The sequence below is a fragment of the Orcinus orca genome, chromosome 7 (genome assembly GCF_937001465.1).
Source record: "Orcinus orca chromosome 7, mOrcOrc1.1, whole genome shotgun sequence".
Classification (NCBI taxonomy): Eukaryota; Metazoa; Chordata; class Mammalia; order Artiodactyla; family Delphinidae; genus Orcinus; species Orcinus orca.
This window is the reverse complement of record NC_064565.1, coordinates 75,526,545-75,544,057: the sequence shown is the minus strand read 5'-3', so window position 1 is coordinate 75,544,057 and position 17,513 is coordinate 75,526,545. Positions and strand designations below refer to the sequence as shown.

Sequence of the window (17,513 nt, the reverse complement as noted above, 5' to 3'; positions counted from 1 at the left end):
GATGGTACCATTTCTTTACCTCTCGTATCTATATCTATGTATCAGTTTTTCTCTATGTTTAATTTTACAATGAAGTGGTAAAATATTTTTTGATTTGAATAATTTTGGCTCAGTACTTACATATATTTTTCAAAATTTAAAATGTCTTTCTGTATAGTCAGGTTATTTTTTCTTATACATATCTATTGCTGTGTTGGGTTGATCATAGCTCCTAAAACCTTATAGTACTAAGAATAAAAATCACCCACTCGTTATATATTACAAAAACATCCACAATTAAGAATCACATTTTGGTCATTTGTAGGGTGCTCCTGGCAATCGTGGTTTTCCAGGCTCTGATGGTTTACCTGGACCAAAGGTAAGGTTATCCTATCAAGGTTGACACTCCTGTGGGCAGTGTTGCAAAAGATGCCATTGTCCAGCATGGTGATCTAGCCTTGGTCCACATGGGTCCAGATCTAGAAAAGAGTTGGACACAGATGTTACTCCTACTGCCAAATCCCTCTTGTGCAATTTCTTCATTATAGAGGTCTAGGGGAGAAGGATGACGGTTGGAGGTGTATTGGAGTTTGTTTTCAAACTTTCCAGGGACATTCTTGAGAAGAATAGGCCATAAATCTTTCCTTTAGCCGATATATATTTTTTCCTTTATCTAGAAATTTAGACTGTTTCAAAATTTGGGGGTTTCTAAATCTAAGTTATTGGAGTGAGGCTCTAAACACAACTTTCATTAGTTAATGATGAAAAACCTCTATTCTACAAGGAATCCAAATGAGAACAAAATGTGAAGTGACATGGTTTACAAAGAAGTCTTTGTAACTACTTTGACAAACTCTTTTATGTTATACCAGTGGTTTGATTTGTAAACAAGGATTTTATATATGCTTGCTTTTGTTTCCCTGCACTCCCTTTTTCCTGATATGTTCTGCTTTGCTTTGGAACAGGGGGCTCAAGGAGAGAGGGGTCCTGTAGGTTCTTCAGGACCTAAAGGAGGTCAGGGGGATCCAGGACGTCCGGGGGAACCTGGGCTTCCAGGTGCTCGGGTAAGAACACAGCAGTTTTTTGCTACATCAACCCAGGAGATATGCTCCTGAGAATTCATTAAAGGTTTCTTAAAGGTTTTTTTTTTTTTTTTTTTTTAATAGCTTGCTTTCGCGACTTGGAACATTTCTTTGTTTTTTTCTTTGGGTTTGACCTGATTCATTATTTTTGAAATAATGAATGGTTTGCTATTTTTATCATGTATAGAAAAAAAACTTCTAGTCTCCTTTATTCAAAGAGGTATGTATTAATAATTTTACCACTTGATATGAAAAGAAAATCCTTTTTATCAATTTTTATGATTTTTCTTTACTTGCTGATGAACAACTTATGTGACTTTTAGCACAGAGAATTCCTGACAAATTTCATTTTAACAAAATGTCACTTGAAAATTCATTAGAACTATGGAATTACCCTTATATTCAGTTGTCAACAATGCCCCTTAAAGAGAAAAGGATTATACAGAAAGCTTCATGGAAAGATACATTTGGCTCAACATAAGTTCTTTGTCCTGAACCCAGTGTTAGATATTTGAGTAAAAGTCTCCTACAACCCTTTCTCCTTCTACGTGAGAAAGAGGCATTGGGTTCATCTTCGATAAATATCTTCGATATTCTTCCCTAGACACATGATAAAGGTGGAATGCCAGTTGAATGACCATTCAATTACTTTTAGTAAAAATGATCCCTGATTGTAGACTGCATTTGGACTTGGAGGACTATGAATGAATTAAAAAAACTGGTAGGAGGCATAGTTTTGGATTTCCTGAGTTTGCAGGGACTTGTACCTGGGCATTCACCTTGCTGGGACCAGTATAGTATGTCCAAGGTGCTGTTACAAATATTGGTTATGTGAGATTTCAAACCAGGGTGGCTCCTGCACCCACCACATAGACTGATTCTCTCACATCGGGCCTCCCATTGTGGGAGGCTTAGAGTCTGGCCCTGAAGGCTGTGCTGTGAGGACTCCTCCCAGTGGGGAGTCCCACATGTGATGCCTTCTTGCATGTTGTGTTGTCTGCCCTGTATCCTGCCCTGTATCCTGAAACCAGGTTGAGTGGGGCCCATGATAGTCCTGTGAGTTTGTCTAGAGGAACCTAAGGCTACTGAGAGTGGGCATTGCAAAGCGGAACTGGATCTTTTTAATGCAGTGCTATTTTTACTCTTTAGAATCTTTACTCCAGTTGCAGGTCAGCAACAAACTGACAATTGCTTTTAATTTTTAGGGTCTGACAGGAAATCCTGGTGTTCAAGGTCCTGAAGGAAAACTTGGACCTTTGGTAAGTAATTTAAACAGAAGTCCACCACCATTAATATTTCTCAATAGACATGCAACTTACATGGTAAGATGCTTATTTAAGGTTAACATTTTTGATCAGGTGGATGCTGATCATGTTTACATGTTTAAAATGTACCTTCCTCTCCTGGAAGTAAATATTAAGGATCTGCGTATTTTCAAAATGACCAAAAATTGATAACGTTGTATTGAAATAAATGCTTGAGATTGTAATTGCTTCTCTGACATAAGTGAAAAAGTTTCCATGATGTATTTATTAATATTAGTGGAATTTGTTAGCAACATTCTCATTTCTTGATATCCTTCCAATTTTATACATTTAAGAGATAAGTGGGTATAAATTTGAAAGTTCATATATTCTGGGCCCTTTCCTTATACAGCAAATGTGAAATGGAAGTCCTGAGTTTTCATTACCACAAACAAGAGTAAATGAAAGAAGGAAGATTTCCCCTATTAATATGAGAATGTAAAGAGACATAAAGATGAGGCTTGTGTATAGAATAAGAATAAAGTCTCCGTTCTAAACATTCAAATACCTCAGCAGTTGTTTTTAAAAACACTCAACTGTCCTGATTCACTGAAATAAAAACGTGGCTTAATTTAAAACTTACATAACTTTTGTAGTAAGGAAAGGCAAGTGACAATTTGGGTGATGTAACATTCAGAGAGAACTTATGTGAAACTTACATTGCTCCTGTCAATTTTGTAGGGTGCTCCAGGAGAGGATGGCCGGCCAGGTCCTCCAGGCTCCATAGGAATCAGAGGGCAGCCTGGGAGTATGGGTCTTCCAGGCCCCAAAGGTAGCAGTGTGAGTACAGTGTATAATGTTGCCATCTCATCATAATCCTCACTTGGAGCTGACATGTTTATAGCAAACTGATTGAAATTTAAATTAGTTTGCATTGATTCTTTAGGGTGACCCTGGAAAACCTGGAGAAGCAGGAAATGCTGGTGTTCCTGGGCAGAGGGTAACTACACATTTTCTGCTAAAGAAAAAAATATATATGAAATTACCCAAATTCTCATGGTCTCACCTCATAAATTATCTCTCTGCGATGCTAGGGAGCTCCTGGAAAAGATGGTGAAGTTGGTCCTTCCGGTCCTGTGGGCCCCCCGGTATGTAAGTTTTAGTGAGAATATATTCACATTGCATTCTTCAGTGATGTTTGTCTGAGACTTTACTCATGGGTAGGTTTTGGGGGGAAGTAAATAAAAAAGTGCAAGATGGAAGAATTTCAGTTATATCTTTTCTTTTGATTCCTGTGCTGGCATCTTCTGCCTTTTTAAGTAGAATTATTGGTCTTTTCATTTTAAACTTCTATAAAATGCTGATGGTAAAAGCTACCTCATCATCTCTATGTTATCACAGTTGAAAATTATATGAGGAAAGTAGTGTCTGACAAATATTTTATACTGTATTTTATTTAAAATATATAAATACTTGATTATACCAGGGGTTTTTTTCTAATATTGTGTCTTATAGAAATTTATTTAAGCGTTTTTTTTTGTTTGTTTGTTTTGTTTTTTTGGATGGACTAAAAAGGAATAATATTTATCCTTTGAGGTATATTTTCATCCTAGGATTTTAAAATTGTGTTAATCAGAAATATTATGGCATGTTTATTTGTTTTGGAATGGGGCAATTTAAATATCTTTTTTAAAATGTTAGCTTTGCTTTCTTTAGTTATGCTAGTTTTGAAGGTTTGATTAATAATTTTTATAACACTGAGAAACAAACTACAATGGAAACATTAATTACCTTTTAGATTAGACATATAAAAGTAATGGATTTTTCCATGCCAATAGTCAATTTCCCCCCAAATTTTACAGTTGGCTCCAGACATTTATGTTTGGATAAAAAATGAACACATGTTATCAGTTTCTTCACTGGCTTTAGAAGATATTTTCTCACCATCAGGGACTTAAAACGGTACAATTAGTTGACATTTAGGACTAGTTTATTATCTTGCTAAAGTGAAAAACTTGTGATTGGAAGAAATACAAAGAAATATAAATATTTCTTTATAAAATATAAATATAAATACTTCTGGTGGTTCACACAAGTGGGAAGCAGACATAAGGATCTGGCTCTTGATGTTCATGGTTTTCTTTCCTTCGTGACTTAGGGTCTAGCTGGGGAGAGAGGAGAACAGGGCCCTCCAGGCCCCACTGGCTTTCAGGTATGCACTGACTCAGTCTTCCATTTCTTCTTCCCCTAAGCAAAATGCTTTTTTATAAAAAGATATGGTTGAATGACGTGAAATTCTACAATTTTCAAAGGGGTCATTCCTCTTTTAGTAAATAAGATAGACATTTGGACAAAATCAAACATTTTTACTCAAAGAGAAGGAACAGATTTCCCCTGAACAACTGATCAAACCCCAAACCTATTAACAAATTATAAATCATAAAATGTTCTTAATATCTCAATAAGATTTATTTAACTATATTGAGGCTTATCTAATTTTATTGACACAGTGTCTAAAATTTTTTGTTGAACAAATTTTCATGATTTATTTAATTAAATATGATGGTATATTAATAGCATAGATAATCATAATTTGGGGAAAAAACTGTCAGGACTAACTTTCAATATTTATTCTAGTAGCCTAAAGTATTGTTCTCAAAGCCATTAAAAGCTCCACAAATATAAATAACCTACTGTTATATCCTTACCTCTTTTTTGCTAAGTGGTGTGCAAATGAAAATCTAAACCTACGAACTGACTAGCTGCTGTGTTATGTTAGAGGATGTAGGTTTCTCATTTTGCTTTGCTTAACTTGTGTTTAAATAATGTCTTTTGCTTGAAAATACAGTCAGGGAGCTCTATGAATTGTGAACTGTTAACACTGGTGGCCTATTAAATTTCCACAGAGTCACAATTTTATATTCTTACTTTTGCTTTAGGGGCTTCCTGGTCCTCCAGGGCCTCCTGGGGAAGGTGGAAAGCCAGGTGATCAGGTAAGTGTTTAAATAATAAGGATAGCAATACTAAAAATTGCTAACATAATATCACTTACTATGTGTCAGGCTCTGTTCTGCTTTGCTTTAAATTAATTATCTCCTTTAATCCTCAAAACAACTCTTATGTACTAGGTACTATTATTATTATTATGCCCATTTTACAGATGAGGAAAATAAGGCACACGGATGTTAAGTAATTTTCCCAAAGTCACACAGCTGATATGATTTGAACCCAGGTCATGTGCTTATACTGTGTTCTTAATCACTAAATATGTCTTACTGTACATTTTACTGGAGGCTTCATAAACGGTTATGAACAGAAACTTACCATTTTATTTCTGTCATTTTACCAGCACATAGGTTTATGTAATTTATTTTTCTTTGAGTGATTTATTCATTCATTTAACTGTTCAAAAATATTTGCTGAGCACTCTGTGCTAAGCTCTACTAAGCCTTGGCCTGAACCAATTGAACAAGATGGACATGGACCTTGCCTTATATTTTATTTTACTAGGAGACAGAGAGTATAGAAAGTCAGTTACAACAGTAGCATATTCTAAATGCTATGGTAAGAGAGGCACTGTGTGTATGTAAACCTAGAAGATGCACCTAATTCAGACATTGGGGTTTAGAAAAAGTTTCCTGGACAAAATAGTATCTTTTATAAGATCTGAAGGAAGAATGATGGTAAGCGGGGAGGAGGGAAGGCAAGAAAATACTCCAGGAAATGCAAACAGCAAGTGCAAAGGCTTGATGATCAAATTTAGGCACTGAAAAAAGTTCGGTAGGTCAGAAATGTGAAATACAGGTTGAGGAGGGTGAAGAAGAGGCTGGAGAATGACAGGGGCCTGATCCTGGAAAGTCTTAATTTGAGTCTAGTTTGTTCTTATTATTAGAGTAATGGGAAGCTAATGAAGGGCTTTTAAGTAGAGAGAAATACTATTACATTTGGGTTTTAGGAAGATCATGCCACAATGAAGACAATACATTTCAAGGGACAAGACTGGAGGCCTACTTGATATAGTTACTGTCTTTATCAAACAGAGAAGTTTTAAATGACAAATTTTCCTTTAGTTAAGAACAAACTTTTAATGTAGTCATGACAGCATTAGTTTGAACCCACAATTCCTAGTACAGTGTGTTGTCTATATTATATGTTCAAGGAATATTTATTAAATTGAATTGAATTGGTTCTATTTAAAAGATTAGTACTTCATTGCTTTTAATTTCACTTTCCTCTGTTAAGTTTTTCACATTCCATTAGGAAATAAAAGGCCTTTTGCTTTTATTTTATTGTTGCTAAAAGTAATATCTTTGTGAGATGATATTTTGAATGAACTCATTGCCAAAAGTCAATCATTCAGGTATAATATAAACTTTTCTGGAAAAGTATTTCCATCCAATGTATATGATATCCCATTGTTTATAAAATTGTACATATTTTTCTTTCTTCAATATTATGGGCTTAGTCAGACTTCTAATAGTATGTTAGAAGAAATTAGGTATATGATCTGGAAAGATTTCTAATAAATACCTAAAGTTCAGTTGAAAGTTTTTCATTAAAAAAAATGTATTTTATAGGGAGTTCCTGGAGATCCTGGAGCAGTTGGCCCATTAGGACCTAGAGTAAGTATTTTCTTCTTCATGATTAACTTTGTGTCCATTGGCTTCAGTTTGAAAAAGCATCTTTTATCTTAAACTGGGCTTTAATTGTTACAGTTTTTTACTTCATGAAAATCAATCTTATGAGAAATATTTTGTGCTGTGAAACTAGTATATGCCTACTTCAAGTTCATTTCTTATTAAATTAGAAAACTGAGTCTTAATAGTTGCTCATTTCTAAATTTTTCCCCAGTAGAAGTCATTTTTCACATTTCCCGGAACACTTTTTTTTTTTTTTTCCTGCGGTACGCGGGCCTCTCACCGCTGCGGCCTCTCCCGTTGCGGAGCACAGGCTCCGGACGCGCAGGCTCAGCGGCCATGGCTCACGGGCCCAGCCGCTCCGTGGCATGTGGGATCTTCGCGGACCGGGGAACGTACCCGTGTCCCCTGCATCGGCAGGCGGACTCTCAACCACTGTGCCACCAGGGAAGCCCACCCAGGAGCACTTTTAACCCATTTTCAGATCAAGCACTGAGACTGTTTGACATTCCTATGTTGTGTAGGGAGAACGAGGAAATCCAGGGGAAAGAGGAGAACCAGGAATAACCGGACTTCCTGGTGAGAAGGGAATGGCTGGAGGACACGGTCCTGATGGTCCAAAAGTAAGTATGGTAGTGAGCTCAGTAGTTTAAAATGGTCTAAAATTACTGCTCAATAAACACGTAATGGTGCTAGGATTTATTATTATTTATTTCTCTTGTTTTTACAAAATATTTGATTATATAATTTCTTCAACAAATATTTAATGAGCACCTTCTTGGCTTTTCTTTGGCACTAAAGAGTCAGCTAAAAAAGAATCTCTTTGATGGGATTTTTGATCACTACATAAAGTAGTGATACATTCTCATATACAAACCTGTTTCTAATATTTATTTATATAACTTTTATTAATGACTTCTATTAATAAGCAGAGGCAATAAATCGAAAATAGTGTAATTTATTAGGATGTCTTCCTAATCATATGCTCCATTTTCCTTGTCTCAGTTTCTACAGTTCTGCTTACTTAATATATGAAAGTATGTCACTTTTGAAATCCGAAATTACAATACATTACACGGCAAAAATCAGTACCATTTCCTTTTGGGTGCTGTTTTAAAATTGGTAGAAGACTGTGTGGCCAACTTCAGTGCAAACAACTGAAGTAGAATTTTTCATGATCATATAATATTAGATCCCTTATTACCTTCAAAGGCCAGAGTGATTGAAGAAGATCTGCTTCAATTTAATTACTGAATGAGCCTGAAAGCCAGCTTCATATCATGGGTTCTTTAGAGAGAGAATGGAATACTCTCTAAATGTGATGTCTTCTTTTTTTATTAGAATCCCTATGATGTTGCCAAAAAAAGAAAATAAAAAGGCAATTCTATCATTTTTATTTGAATTGGTACCCAATTTCTCCAAAGAGAATGTTGAAAACAAACCAACAATCAAAACAGCAAGATCTGATTTTTTTAAAATGAACTCAGAGTCAATTTTCCCAAATGAAAAATATAAGCACTAGGTTGAACCACAAGAAATTGCCAAGATTCTACTATTTTTGATTTACCAAAACAGGAATTTCATATAGTTTCAACCTTAAAATATAGGTGAGCTTACTTATTGTTGGTTCATTTCAGGGCAGTCCAGGACCAACTGGGACCCCTGGAGATACAGGCCCACCAGGTCTTCAAGGTATGCCAGGAGAAAGAGGAATTGCAGGAACTCCTGGCCCCAAGGGTGACAGAGTAAGTTTGGTTTGCTTAGTTCATCCATTTACACTTTCTACTGATAATGATTTCCTGGGCAGACTTTTACTTCTACCACCCTAAGTCACAAGTCATTCATTCATTCATTCTTTCAGTATATGTGTACTTAGAAAATGTTCAGTCCCAGGCATTGTGCTATGCTCAAGGGGATACAGCTGTGAACATTAGAGAGACGTCCCTGCTCTCATGAAGCTTCCATGCAAGTGTAGGAAAAAGACAATTAAATGATTAAATGGTGTTTTGTATGTTTTCCCAGGGTGGCATAGGAGAGAAAGGTTCTGAAGGTACAGCTGGAAATGATGGAGCAAGAGTAAGTGAAATCATTCCTTTCAGCAGCTGGGCTAGGAATCAACATCATCATTATCATATGAATTTGCCTGAACTTTTTAAAATAAGTTTCATGTTTCCATGGTTGTCAGGATTAGGAGAATGATGAGATTTGACACTGATGGACCACAGATATTCATTTTGCTTACCTTGAATTAGAACAAGCCAAAAAATAGTCATTATTGAGAGAATGAAGTAAGACACATTTTTATTGTGCATATGAGATTGGTGCTTTAAGCGGTGGGGCCCTCTTTATCTTTATTATCTTTTTATTTCATAGGCAATGTTTATTTTTATTAAAATGCTGCTCTAGTGAGTTGCCTTAGACCTCATTCCAGTGCAGGCAAGTAGAGTTTTACAGAGTAGCCAAAGGTGTGACAAATGTTTCTCAATATACTAGATGTTAGGGGTGAGAAAATTACTGCATGATGAATCGTCATTAATGCTTTCATTGATAAAGAGGCTGAATAAGTGAAATGTAAAGAAGGATTGTTTAATATCCTTCCAGAAATTGACATTTAACAAACTTTATGTCCTTAAAAATGGAATGTATTTGCAATTCTAAGGATAATCAGACAATCAGACTGAAAATATATTTTCAGACATGAATGATCCTCTCAGGTAAGAGCAGGTAGTTACAGTTGCTCAGACAGTCAGCATTTCCTGGAAATAGTTCCTGATATTTGGTAAATAGTTTCTGGTTCAGTATGACATGGTTTGCTGTTAGTTGTCATGCTGTGTCCTGACAATAGCCATTATACTATTAAAAAAGAGATGACACTGAACCACTGTTAATATTTTGATTCTGTCCATTGAGCCACTGTTAATACATTGTATATTAACTTTTGATTAAAGAAATAAAGTAAATTATAGAAAAGTTTTAGCCTTAGTGATAATTATCCCTTTTTTCTTTTTCTGGAAAGCTAATTAAGGGTGAAACACTTAGTTTAACAAATTATGAACTCAAAATATCTCTTGCCTTTTAATTAAATCTAATATTTGATTTAATACTTTAAAAAAGTGGTCTAAGTAAATCTGGTTTATGGTTTGTATTTCACATCATGGTTGGTCTGGAGTGCACAGTAAGTAGTGAAGTGCTGTTTGAAGGAGAGATGATGCATTGACAGTTTATTTTAAGGAGAAAGCTGAAATACATATCTACTGTTCCTTTGAACTATGAAAATGCAATGCAGTAGGATCAAGATTTAAGCAATGACTGCTTCATTTTTAGTGAGGGAAATATGTTGTTTTAGGGAAGAAGCAGAGCAGAGCATTTGCTGTAATCTCATGGTAAAGGAAAAAAAAATGAATCACTTTTTTTCTGTATGAAAAAAATGAGAATGTAATAAAGTCACCTTTATATTTAATCAAATCCTTTAAGGAAGTATATTAGGTAAATGGATGGCAGAACATTGTTTCATTATAGATCTAGAGAATTTAAGGTCACAGTTTTCTTATGTTCTTGTCACAGATATAAAATTAAAAAGTCATTTTGTTCCTTAAGTTTCTGCAGTAATGCATACAGAAATTAAATGACAAAAGGATATCTGGGCGGCTTGTGAAGAGGCAATACACAAATGTGAGAGAAAAAACCTGTCTTAGGAAGGATTCCAATACAGTGCAGCAGTTTAAAGATTGTAACCTCATGTCAAGAAAACCCCATGTGGTAGCACCCTACATTCTGAGCCAGAGAACAGCGTCATCTTCAGTGTAGCAGGGTAGTGCAACTCCTTTTCATCTCAGGGGAATGTGGAAAACTGAGTGCTTTAGTAGAATTTCACTTTTTTAAAAAAAATGCAGGAGTGATATTTCACTAGTATAATTTAAGAATATAGTATTCTATACAAAAAAAGAAAAGCCTCTTCAATCTATTGTCACATTTCAAATAGGTATTAGCAAAATTAAATAAGCTAAGAAACACAGAAACACTGTTGAAGGGTAGCGCTAATTTCATACTAATGTTTGAAGACGGTGTTATATATGGAGGAGTTGAGTTGGATGAAAGAGATTAAAACGTTTTGTGGAGAAAATCCATTGGAAATTGTTTTAGACTATATAAAATATTAAGAATATACAGTTATATCATTTATTATAGGTAATGTTTTACAAAAGCAGTCAGCTGTAACAAAATAGTCCCTTCTTTGTTAGTTTGTTTAAACATGGAGATTTCTGTGCATTCTTTTCCTCAGTATGCCTATGTTATGTTAATTGCAGGGTCTTCCGGGTCCCTTGGGTCCTCCTGGTCCTGCAGGTCCTACTGGAGAAAAGGTAATGTCACAAGTTGTTATTTTGTGGACTTAAAATCCTGAGATTTGAATGCTGGATCTTTTTCATAATGTTTTCTCTTTCATAAAATTTGACAGTTGGACTAGATCATCTCAGAGTTCTCCTCCCATTTTGCCACTGCTTTGGACAATAACAATCTAAAATCTGCTTTCTAGGGAGAACCTGGCCCTCGAGGTTTAGTTGGCCCACCTGGCTCCCGTGGGAATCCTGTAAGTGACAGTATTTTGATGTTCTTTAGTATGAGCTTGAGCAGTAAAACGATTCATCATTTTGTCTTGATATTTATAAAACCATGCCTGTTGGATTAGGTTACTTTTAACTTCCTGGTTTTCACCTTTTACTATTCTCATTAAACTTAAAAAAAATCATTGCATTATTTCTATACAATCTATTAAGTCTAGGTAGGCAGCTCATTTACTAAGAAATTAGAAGCTTCTTTGAGACTTTGGGCCTTGGAAAATTTCTTCTATGACCCTTTACATCACGCTTAAGAGTCCTTCTCAAGCAATATGTCTACTTTCTCTATATGTACATTTCAAGACACTACAAATTTATATAATTGCATTTTAAAATACTGTTCCTATTTAGAATAATATGTGAAAGCTACAGTAATGTTTGTCTTCTTCTAGGGTTCTCGTGGTGAAAATGGCCCAACTGGAGCCGTTGGTTTTGCTGGACCCCAGGTATGATTTTCAAATATCCCTAATTTACAAACGAACATTCCTCTTGTTACAGCAATGAACTTAATTACTTATCATTGTCATGTGTTTTGAAGGTATATTCAAGATTCTGGAAAACATAGTTTTCTAGGCAATATTCTCATTTTCAATACATATTTTCATGAACTGGCCCCCAAATGGATGAATTTGCATTATATTGAATTATATACTTATTTGTTATAATAAAAATGTGGTGGTGTAACATTTTTTCAGACTGTCTTCAAAGATCTTCTCGGCTTTTTCTTTTCTTCTATGCTTTTATACTGATTTCAAAGCACCATTATACCATATATGAGTAAATGATATGTTAGGAATAATTATCATGAAATAATATATCTATAAGTGTTATGATCAATTGCTTATTTGTTCAATTAATGTAGGGTCCTGATGGGCAGCCTGGAGTAAAAGGTGAACCTGGAGAGCCAGGACAGAAGGGCGATGCTGGCTCTCCTGGACCACAAGGTCTAGCAGGATCCCCAGGCCCTCATGTAAGTTTCAAATAAAAAAGACACAACTTGAGTCCAGTGCCCACTGTTTGACCTGTGTTTAGACCATATTTCTATCCTATAGCGATCTTTTGTTTGTTTCGTTCTATTTAGGGTCCTAATGGCGTTCCTGGACTAAAAGGTGGTCGAGGAACTCAGGGTCCACCTGTAAGTTGGTTTGAAGCTCTGGGAATTACACACAGCTAGCCACAGATACCTAGTACTTTATAGCCATTTTAAAGTTCATTTGAACCCGTAGCAACAAATTTTTAGTTGTATAACTATACAGTAGTGGAAGGAGCGCTTAACTTTGATGCAGATCTGGGTTAAAATTAGTTTTTTGATCTTGGAGACCCAGCTGCCTCATATGTAACATAAATAATATATTACCTATGGAAGAGGGAATGAATAATGTCAAAGTACTTTGTATAATTCTGTTATATAAAATATTAATGTGATTCTAGCCCTTGCCTTCAATATACTTGTATGTATTCAAGAGAAATGGAAAGTGGAAAGAGAAAAATAGTATCCTTCCTACTAGTTCATCCAGATCCATTCCCAAAAACATAGGATACAAGAAAAAATATATATTGGTCATAACAAGAGGAATATAAAGGCCTAAGTATCCCTGTAAAATTAATAATCCCTATAAAGTGTATAGAATTAATTTTTATTTTAAAATTATTTATATGATATTATATTTCTAGGGTGCTACAGGATTTCCTGGTTCTGCTGGCAGAGTTGGACCTCCAGGTCCTACTGTAAGTCGATTCAGTAATTGAAATCATTGATAGTGGAGTAATTTTACACACACATAAAAATACACACAAACACATACATATGTACATATTATAATGATACACACATATATTTAATTGAGTTATTATTTGTTCTTTTGTTTAATCCCTTAATTAGTTGTTATCCCATGTTGACAACTCTTGTCCCAATAATTCATAGTGGTAAGCTGTCGAGCCAGTCCTTCTTTAATCATCCAGTGTTTCCTGGAGGAGCTTATTTGCAAATCCTTTTAAGCCCCAATGTTTGACTGTTACTTCATTTGGGCACTAAATAGTGCAGTATTGTGTGCTAATAATCATTTCTTTCAGTTAGGAAGAATCTCTGAAATTATCTTTAATAAATGTTATTCTTTCATTATAAGATCAGGTCAGACAATAAAATATCAATATTATGTATTCATTGTTGGGGCAGAGCCTTATGGAGTTTGAAAATTCAAGTTAACTTCAACACACTGTTTTTTTTTGCAATTCCAAATCACTTTACTTTTATTTATTTTTTAATTGAAGTATAGTTGATTTTTCAATATTGTCAGCACACTTTTAATAATGACTAAAAGGTAATTGCAAATAATTTAGATTTTCCTCTGGGAAATGAATCAGCTGTGTGGCAGCTGTGTTTTTTATTTTTGTTTAAATCCACTGAGTGATCATCTAACAGGAAAAATGGACCTGTGAGGCTTGGGAATCTGCCTCTGAGGCAGAGACCATCACATTAGGTCTTCTAACGTGGCTTCCACTTTGCCCTCCCGGGTCTCTTTCTATGTTGTACTAGGGAGCTCCAGGACCTGCAGGGCCCTTAGGGGAACCTGGGAAGGAGGGACCTCCAGGTCTTCCTGGGGACCCCGGCTCTCACGGACGAGTAGGAGATCGAGGACCAGCTGGCCCCCCTGGTGGCCCAGGAGACAAAGGGGACCCAGGAGAAGATGGGCAACCTGTAAGTTTGGAATCTTTGTTCTAGACCACCTCTAACTGAGATATTTACTAGTAAAAATTCATAAGAATTACTGCCACAGAGAAACTGTTTATATATTATCCTGAGCACTTTTCGTAATCCTTTAAATGCATTATGCCCTATAGGTTTTTAATTTATAATTCTCTGCTCTAGGAAAAAGTATATGTACAGATATAAAAATATAATAGTCATGGATATGGTGTTCAGAAACTAAACAAGGAAACATTTTTTGTTAAATATCTGTATTGAATGAAGAACCTTTTTTTAAACCGAACTATTTTATTTAATATCCAAATGCCTCAACATTAATATGTTTAGATAGAGCCCTATTTCTTTGTTTTAAAATTTTTCTAGTCATTTTAAAAAGAGGAAAAATATTTGCCTGAATAGTTACCTCTTTTATTCTACTAATATTCACATTAATCTTCAAGTTCCTTTCCAACTAAATGGGCCATTCTCACCTTTAAATAATGTTAGAGGCTCAGTGTGGATTACACATCTTGACTACTCATACATAGTATGGTTTTATGGAACAGAGAACTTTTTCTCATACCAAAAAACCTGTAAAGCTGTGATCTATTGTAAAGTGCTTGCATATAGTTTTCCCTGGAGAATTCCTCATTATAGTTTGTCCTCAAAATTAGGGTCCAGATGGTCCCCCTGGTCCAGCTGGAACTACTGGGCAAAGAGGAATCGTCGGCATGCCAGGGCAGCGTGGAGAGCGAGGGATGCCCGGCCTTCCAGGCCCAGCAGTGAGTAGCTGCGCTGGTCGATATTTCATCTGATTATATGCAATAAAATTTGTGAAGGGAAAATTTATCTTTTTTTTTTTCTTAATAGATTTGAAGTCTCTTTTAGACACAGATTCTGAGTATCTTAAAAACCTTTTGACTTTAAATGTCAAATTCTTTACTTAAGTACCTTAGAAAGTCCTTGAAAAATATAGTTATTTAACCCTGGGACTAGAGAAGTAGACAAATAAGGATATAGATTTTGGTGACTCTAAATCTTTCTTCAAAGATTAAAAATATCCATGGAGCTAGAGAAAGGGGATAATCTCCTGGTGAGTAGGTAGCCTCTTTTTAAATAAGCATGCCTAACAGAAACACTCATATTTCACAGTTGAGAGAGTAAGTTTTCATAAACCATCAAAGGGAAGAAGTAGTTGAGCTAAAGTAATATTGGAGGTGAAAGTGGGGTGAACAATAAAGAAGGATTCTGAAAGTAATCTCCTGTTCCCTGGAGGGTGCTAAGAATTTCATATTCCCTGGAGTATGGATAAAAGTTTAACTCACTGTTAGCTTTGAAGAGACTAAATTTTACTGCTGAAAGTTTACATGCTTGAGGAAAAAATGGTGTTTTTATATGGAATGTAGACAGAGAGATTTACTGCTGGGACCTTGGAACTGGGGACATGTGGGTAGAGATGTGAAACCAGAAAACCAGGAGTTAAGGGCTGTCTTATTGTTATCAGGAGTGAGCCAAGGAACCTGGAAGTAAAATCTCCCAATACTGAGACCAAAGTGCCAGGATATAGAAGTAAAGTGAGCAGACAAAGCAGAAATGAATAAAGATGAGCAAATCTTACTAGTGACACAGATTCAAGAAGGGCATCCGGAAATAACAATGGTACATCAGATTAGAAACCAAAATGAACCTGACTTGGTGCAAAGGATGCTTTTTATTCCCTTTGATATGTCAGGATGATTGTGATAAGAAGTGCGCATGCCTCTGGGAAGGCACTACAGTGACATGAGTGTTGTGGGATAATGGACAATTATTACTATAGCAGGAGGGACTGGGGTGCCATTTGAATAAATGTAGCCTTTATGTGAACTGGCCTCCTTAAACTTCTTCAGAAGTGGTGGACATATTTGTACTTTTATTTCAGGGCACACCAGGAAAAGTAGGACCAACTGGTGCACCAGGAGATAAAGGCCCGCCTGGACCAGTGGGGCCCCCAGGCTCAAATGGCCCTGTGGGAGAACCAGGACCTGAAGTGAGTACTACAGTGAAAATCCCTCTCCCCTCCTCATCTGGGCGTTCCGGGGACATTTTTTAAATTTAGAAGTCAATTTAGAAATTTAGAAATTGTACATTTGACCTGAAGGAAGTTTCCTAGTGATGTTTCTTGATGTGTTCCTGCCTAGAGAGTTGACTAAATGATGACATAAGAAAAAGTAGTAAGATTTGTGTCTTGCACTGACTTTCATCTAGTCTGGAGCCAAGTATTTTAGTTGATTTATCTTGTTGCCAAATTACTTTGAAGGTGAAAGGATACAACCGTTTACCTTTTCTCTTATTAGTATTTCCTTCTGTAATGGCATATTTGTCAAAATTGCCAAGTTTTATGGTGATAGGATTAATATAATTGTTACAGCTTGTGAAGAGGGCAAAGTAAGTAGAGATGCTTTTACTTACATATCCCTATAAAGTTACATTATGGAGATCATGTTCCCTTAGTCTCTTCTGAGAGGAAATCAGCTTTTGAAAGGTGATTTGAGAAGTTATAGGTTGGAATTTCCTCTGTTCAGTGCTTTAATGAGTAAATCACCAAACATTTAGTGTCACATTTTCTTGAAAGAAACAATCAATGCCTTTCAAAGCAATTTTTGCTCAAATGGTAAAAATATAGTTCTGAAAAAAATCAAAATAAAATAGGAAAAGAAGACTATATATTTTTTAAAGTAATTTAATATCTAAACACAGATATTTTACTTTAAACTTTAAGGATATTATTTGGGTAAGTAAATCTGAGGAAAACCATTCACTGATAATATAAACAAAACATAAAATACCGGGAATGTAATTGTTGTCTATTTATTTAGAAGAATTTGAATACTTTTTCTTTTTTAAAAATAAAAAATAGAAATGAAGAATTTAGACTTAGTGCAGGAGGCACACCAGGAGGAATGTCTGGGGGCTTCTCTGGTGGTGGAGCTCCTCCATCTGGTGGCATCTCCTCTGGGCCCACCATTGAAGAGGTTGATTAAGCCAATCTGAACATAGATTTAGTACTGTTTCACACCAAACATTGAAGAGCCCAAATTTGTAGCAAATGCCAGGACAGTTTTAAAGTTGAGCTGCTATAGTAAATAACTGGGCATTCTTAATACTTGAATATGAAATATGTATGTGGAGAAAGGAAATAACATTGCACTTTATAAGCACTGAATTGTAAGTGGAAAATAGTGTCTTAAACAAAACTGCATTTAAAGTTGGCACCAAAAATGTAAGAA

The 17,513-nt window shown here is 35.5% G+C and overlaps 1 protein-coding gene across 2 annotated transcripts in view; it reads left to right on the top strand.

Annotated features, from left to right (window-relative positions):
• COL5A2 (collagen type V alpha 2 chain) overlaps window positions 1-17,513 on the top strand; it is a 189,952-nt gene that overhangs the window by 156,994 nt on the left and 15,445 nt on the right. For both annotated transcript variants that reach the window (XM_033400263.2, XM_004276926.3), the window contains exons 24-44: window positions 305-358; window positions 945-1,043; window positions 2,267-2,320; window positions 3,047-3,145; window positions 3,252-3,305; window positions 3,400-3,453; window positions 4,464-4,517; window positions 5,245-5,298; window positions 6,883-6,927; window positions 7,467-7,565; window positions 8,580-8,687; window positions 8,965-9,018; window positions 11,250-11,303; window positions 11,477-11,530; window positions 11,951-12,004; window positions 12,421-12,528; window positions 12,640-12,693; window positions 13,233-13,286; window positions 14,095-14,256; window positions 14,919-15,026; window positions 16,166-16,273. In XM_033400263.2, the coding sequence (XP_033256154.1) occupies window positions 305-358; window positions 945-1,043; window positions 2,267-2,320; window positions 3,047-3,145; window positions 3,252-3,305; window positions 3,400-3,453; window positions 4,464-4,517; window positions 5,245-5,298; window positions 6,883-6,927; window positions 7,467-7,565; window positions 8,580-8,687; window positions 8,965-9,018; window positions 11,250-11,303; window positions 11,477-11,530; window positions 11,951-12,004; window positions 12,421-12,528; window positions 12,640-12,693; window positions 13,233-13,286; window positions 14,095-14,256; window positions 14,919-15,026; window positions 16,166-16,273 (1,584 nt within the window). The remainder of the gene's footprint in view (window positions 1-304; window positions 359-944; window positions 1,044-2,266; window positions 2,321-3,046; window positions 3,146-3,251; window positions 3,306-3,399; window positions 3,454-4,463; window positions 4,518-5,244; window positions 5,299-6,882; window positions 6,928-7,466; window positions 7,566-8,579; window positions 8,688-8,964; window positions 9,019-11,249; window positions 11,304-11,476; window positions 11,531-11,950; window positions 12,005-12,420; window positions 12,529-12,639; window positions 12,694-13,232; window positions 13,287-14,094; window positions 14,257-14,918; window positions 15,027-16,165; window positions 16,274-17,513) is intronic.